Raw genomic sequence first — 5,570 nt, forward strand, 5'->3', positions numbered from 1 at the left:
AGGAATGCCTCCATCTGCCAATGTAGGGGTCTTGCAGGGGCTCAGCAGGTTCCAGGGGCTCAGCAGGTTCCAGGGCTCAGCAGGTTCCGGGACTCAGCCCTGTGTGTGTGCGCGGTGGGGTTGGCCCAGCCCAGGGGCTGACACCTCTGCAGTGTCACCTCATGGTCCAGGCAGTGGGAAAGCGAGGAGCTCTGCCCTGCCCTGGCCTTTCCTGGGCTCTCCGGAGAACTGGGCTCCTGGAAACAGGCACAGCAGAGAGCTGGGCAGCAAACCCAGCCCTTCCCTTCACCCAGAGCAGGAGTGGGAACTGACTGGAGAGATGGGGCTTCTCCCACACCCCTCTGGGGAGTGGGAGTCCGTGTCCAGCTGATGCTGTGCTCACTTTGGCATGGGACAGTGTTTTCCATAACTTCCAAGCCAGTGTTGCCAGAGCACTACAACCCAGTAAGTGATGGGACCCAGATCTGTCCTGCCCCAGCTCTTGTTGATTTAAAGGACTCCGTTCCTTCTCTCCAAGGCTTCTGCCATCCCACAGGCAGTGGTTTGGGCAGCAGGGAGCAGCTGGGATGTTTCAGAGCAGAGGCATTTGTGCCCTTTCGTGCTGCTCCATGTCCTTTCTGAGGAGCTGGGAAGCCACTTTGTCCTGGGATTTGTTTCAAACAAAGATCAACCTGTTCCTTTCTAATAAGGCCATGTGGGTTTGCTTCCCCACCACTGTGGGATGTGTCTGGGTTTCCTTCCCTTCGGGCCTGGGGGTTCCAAGGTGCTGGTGTGCCCCCAGGTAACCAGAGCACCCTTTTGTGGTGTCTTTGCAGTACGAGGACCGCCGTGCCAAGTGGGACACCAACCAGGCGGGCTTCAGCCACAGCCACCAGCACGGCTTTGGCCTGCTTAATGCCTGGAGGCTGGTGAACGCTGCCAAGGTAATTCCCTGCCCTCCCACACCTGCCCTGTGGGCAGGCAGAGCAGCCCAGCCCCGTGGCGAGGACTGGTGACGCTGTGGGGTGACACCGCTGCTGTTCAGGGCCAGTGCTTTGGCCACCATCCTGCTGGCCCTGACTCTGAGGCTGCTTTTGGTGTGAGGTCATGAGGCTCTCAGCAGTGCCTGAGAGCTGCCCCGAGCTGCTGCTCTCCAGCACTATATATAGCCATGGCGAGGGCCCTGATTCACGGCGATGGGAGCTTCGTCAGCAGCCCCAGCACCTTCCTCCCTCCACAGTGGCTGCAGGGAGGGTGTCCCGAGAAAGAGCTCCAGGGGAGTGGTGTGGTCACAGCAGGCGGCGGCATCCCCATCTCTTCCTCCTCTGGTCACACGGAGACCAGGGCGCGTCCCTTTGGCACTGGGTCACAGCTCGTGTGTGGAGCTCTGCGCAGCTGTGCCGGGTCACTGCCGCTGCCAGCTGTGCCCCCAGGGTCACAGGGACTTCCAGGCTGCTCCCTCTTCCTGCAGGCATTTGGGTTCTGCTGTTCCCTGCCCTGCTGTGCCAGGGGTTGGAATGGAGCAGCCTCAAGTCACCACTGAAAGCCACTGTGACAAACCCAGGGCTGGGGAGTCCCAAATCTTGATCAGCCCTTCTGGCTCCCAGGCAGTGACTTTCCCTCCTTTCCTGGGCCTGTGGGCACTGCTCCCATCCCTGGGGTGTCACAGCAGCCCATGTGTCCCAGAGCAGCATCGGGAGAGGCCCCTTGGCCTGGCCCCGCATCCAGCACAGCAGCAGCTTGTGAGAGCAGTGGGAGATGGAGGGACAGATGTGCAGGGAGGGTGCAATCCGTGCTGAACCCTCTGTCCTTCCCCTGGCAGATCTGGGAGTCCGTGCCATACCTGGCCTCGTACGTGGGCCCCGTGCTGAAGGAGGGCAGGAGCATCCCGTTGCTCCCGCAGGAGCTGGAGGTGGCCTGGAACGGTAAGAGCAGGTGTGCCATGGAGAGCACGTGCTGTGCACGTCGGGGCCAGGGAGCCAGCCCTGCCCGCTGCCGTGTGGCACAGCAGGGCAGGACCAGCCCTGGGCTGCAGGAGGCCAGGAAGGGGTTAAGTGCTGGGCTGCCTGGGCTTTTTCCGCTGCCCATCCCCAGGGGATCTGCCTGCTGCTGTTTCGATCGGATCCCCACAGCCCCATCCCTGCCCTGGTGTGTTTGGGGAGCCAGGCCGGGCTCAGCAGCAGGGCCGGGCTGGGCAGCGGCCAGAGCCGCTCCGCTGGCTTTGACCATTTTAGGTAATGCTGCAGCTCCCGACTTGGCCAGGCCTGTCCGGAACAGCAGCGCTGCTCCGGCTGCTACCAGCGGGAAGGAGAGCTCGGCCCCAGCCCTCCCCGGCCCCAGCAGGAGCGGCACTGCTGCCTCTGTGAGGTGCCCACGTCCCCCCTCAGCAGGGGCTGGCAGCACCCACCCGCCAGCAGCCGGCCGAGCCCCAGGCCCACCCCGCTCCGGAGGGGCTGTGGTCAGCAGCTCGGGGGCTGTGAGCATTCGTGGAGCTGGGAGCAGTTCGGGATGGGACAGGGCAGCCTGGACACCTGGCTTCTGCTCCCAGTCCCACGCAGGGCAGCTGGGAAGAGGCACAGACAACATGCGTGTCCTGTTAAGTGGCACCACAGCCCAGTGGGGCTGGCTGGGAGTGGGGACTCCATCCCAAGGCCACCAGCCTTGACCAACCCCCCTTCCCTTTCCCAGTCACTCCTGCCGACCTGGAGCTCTCTGGCATGAGGACCCTGGAGCACGTGGCAGTCACCGTCACCATAACCCACCCCCGCCGTGGCAACCTGGAGATCCGGCTCTTCTGCCCCAGCGGGATGATGTCCCTGATCGGGACCACCCGGAGCATGGACTCGTAAGCACCGAGGGCACAGTGTGGAGGGCAGGACACCAGGGCCATGTCAGGCTCTGTGACCCCTCATGGGTTGTTTCCCCTCACCCCTTGGCAGGGACCCCAATGGCTTCTCTGACTGGACCTTCTCCACGGTGCGCTGCTGGGGCGAGGAGGCACAGGGCACCTACAGGCTGCTCATCAGGGACATCGGTGAGTCCTGCCTTCCAGGGGACCCTCAGGGGTGGTGGCAGCTCTGTGCCATGTCCCAGGCACTGCCAGCCCATCACCTGGGCAGCAGCAGTTTGGCTCAGAGAGTTCCCCACTGCACCAACTTGCTTCCTCCCCAGGAGACGAGAGCCTGAGGCCTGGCACCTTGAAGCACTGGCAGCTGACCCTGTACGGCTCCTCGTGGTCCCCAGCAGAGATGAAGGAACGGCAGAGGTAGGACACCACGTCCCCAGCTTGGTGGGGAGCCAGGAGAGGGAGGCTGAGGGGTTTATCCCGGCCTGTGGGTTGGAGCGGTGTTGCTGCCAGGTGGGCATGTGGCAGGGGGGGGGGGGGGGGGGCGCCCCCGGCAGCCATGGGCTGCAGAACACGGCCCTGTGGGCGGAAGGAGGCACTCCAGACCCTTTGGGGGCATTTTGGAGCCTCCCTGGAGCCTCCCTACCCACGGAACACTCACAGGGTGTCTCTGTCCCCAGGCTACTGGAGGAAGCCATGAGTGGGCAGTACCTGAGCGGTGACTTCTCCCTGCCCTGTCCCCCGGGGCTGGACATCCCTGAGGAGCAGCGTTACACCATCACAGCCAACACCCTCAAGGTGAGCCTGCCTGCGGGCTGGGAGCCCTGCATCCCCCAGGAGGAGCTGGAAGAGCAGGACCCTGCTCAGGATTCTGTGCCTCTCTGCTGGGCAGTGGGCAGGGCCCTGAGGGGGTTGAGAGTTGTGTTTCTCAAGGGGTTTCCCTCTGCAGACTCTCCTGCTCCTGGGATGCTTTGCTGTGTTCTGGACTTTCTACTACATGCTGGAGGTTTGCCTGACGAGGAACGAGGTGGGGCTGGACCTGGCCTGCTCCAGCCCCACCAGCTGCAGGTGGTACCAGCAGGGCGGGAAGCACCGAGCCCTGGAGAGCGGCCTGGAGATGGAGTCGGTGCCGCTGTACCGGGAGAAGGACATGGAGGAGGCCGAGATGGAGTGTGAGCACCTGGAGCCTGCCCGGGACAGGGAGGAGGGGTCCTGGACCCCCACCCACCCCAAACTTTCCAGCAATGGCAGAGCTGGGAGCTTCCATGAGGCAGCCCCCACTGGAACGGGATTCCTGGGCCGGGAGGCATCGACTGAACTCCTCATGGAGGACAGGGAGCACCAGCCCTGCTGACTGACTGGGGCTGGGGCCCTCCCTCGGTACGACCCTCCTGGGCAGCACAGACTCATTGCTGAGCCCCCAGGGACCACTGCCACTGTGTCCTGCGGGAGGTGGTGTTGGAGGTGGCTGGGACCCAAGGAGAGAGTGCTGGTACTGGAAAGGGAGCTTCCCTTCCCTCGCTCTGGGAAACAAAGCAAGCCTTAAACCCTTTCCTGACGGAGCCTGCGCTGGGGAAGCTCGGGGCTCCCCGTTTGTGCAGCGCCGCTCCCACAGACCTGGGCGGTTCCACACCCAGCTGCTTCCTGCCGCTGCAGCAGGGCCAACACACATCACTTTGTCCCTGATTTCTGCAGAGCGGGCCTGGAAAATGAGACCAAGGCCCCGGCAGCAGCCTCTGCAGGCAGAGACCCCGCAGCACTGGCATTTTCCTGGGCTGGCAGCCGGCCCCTACCCACCAGTTATCCCAGTTTAGAAGCAGGGAGTTACTTCACTCATCTCCAGCCAGCGCTTCTCCCTGCCCCCCATGCTCCAATCCTGCTGATTCCTTCTCTCCCGTGGGCACAGAGCAGCTGTGGGGTGGGGGAGGCAGGAACCAGCCTGTTTGGGGGGCTGTCCCTGTGTCAGTGGGCACAGGAGCGCCTCTGGTAGCAGGTAGGCCTGGTTTGGGCTGGGGAGGGGAGGTTGAGTTGCTCTGGCAGTGGCTCATCTGAGCAGGGTTGGCTTGTTCACATGTCTTTGGGTTCAGTGGTTTATTTTTTTAAAGCTGGGGTTTGTTTTTTAATCAGCAAAGCCCTTTTGTGTAGCTTTCCAAATAAAGCCTGAAAAACCCTCCTCTCCCCCATCCATCACTCTTCTGCCCTCCCAAAGCTTCCTCACTGTGCAAAAATGCATCGCGCAGCCCCTCCCAGCCCCGGGGCCGGGGGAGGGACCCAGTGTTGGGGTGCTGCATCTGTGGGGGCTGTGTGCCCTCCGTGCCCTGGGATAAAAAGGGCTGCTCCAGGCAGGGGAGGCAAGGGCTGGGCCAGAGCACTGGAAGGTGCAAGGACAGAGGTGGGTGTCATGGTCTGCAGGGAGAGGACAGAGTTTTCCAAGCCAGGCAGGGAAAATCCAAACTCCAGCTTTGGTTTTCCCAGGTTTGGAGGTGGCAGGAGGAGCAGCTGCAGCCTTTTAGGGAGAATGACTTTGGCTTTCCGGGTGCCATCAATTAGCCGAAGCAGGGCAGGCAGGAGGAAACCTCGTCAGGCCACGCTAGATGAATATAACCTTTTAATTTTGACAAAAACGAAGTACAAAACCGAGGCCAATTCTCTCTTCTCCCCGTTCGCAGGGATCTCTGCGGCAGTGGCGCGGGGCTCGTGCGGGCGGCGGGCAGGGCGGTGGCCCCGGGGGCCGGGGCGCTGGCCC

At 62.9% G+C, this 5,570-nt stretch overlaps 1 protein-coding gene across 1 annotated transcript in view; it reads left to right on the top strand.

Annotated features, from left to right (window-relative positions):
• PCSK7 (proprotein convertase subtilisin/kexin type 7) overlaps positions 1-5,007 on the top strand; it is a gene marked incomplete at its 5' end in the record, with an annotated part of 12,221 nt that extends 7,214 nt beyond the window's left edge. The window contains 7 exons of the mRNA XM_008636943.2: positions 816-923; positions 1,802-1,904; positions 2,668-2,824; positions 2,919-3,013; positions 3,151-3,244; positions 3,505-3,622; positions 3,774-5,007. Coding sequence (XP_008635165.2) covers positions 816-923; positions 1,802-1,904; positions 2,668-2,824; positions 2,919-3,013; positions 3,151-3,244; positions 3,505-3,622; positions 3,774-4,178 — 1,080 coding nt within the window. The remainder of the gene's footprint in view (positions 1-815; positions 924-1,801; positions 1,905-2,667; positions 2,825-2,918; positions 3,014-3,150; positions 3,245-3,504; positions 3,623-3,773) is intronic.
• Between the last annotated feature and the right edge of the window lie 563 nt (positions 5,008-5,570).

This window comes from Corvus brachyrhynchos, unplaced genomic scaffold (genome assembly GCF_000691975.1).
Source record: "Corvus brachyrhynchos isolate BGI_N302 unplaced genomic scaffold, ASM69197v1 scaffold46, whole genome shotgun sequence".
NCBI classification, from domain to species: Eukaryota; Metazoa; Chordata; class Aves; order Passeriformes; family Corvidae; genus Corvus; species Corvus brachyrhynchos.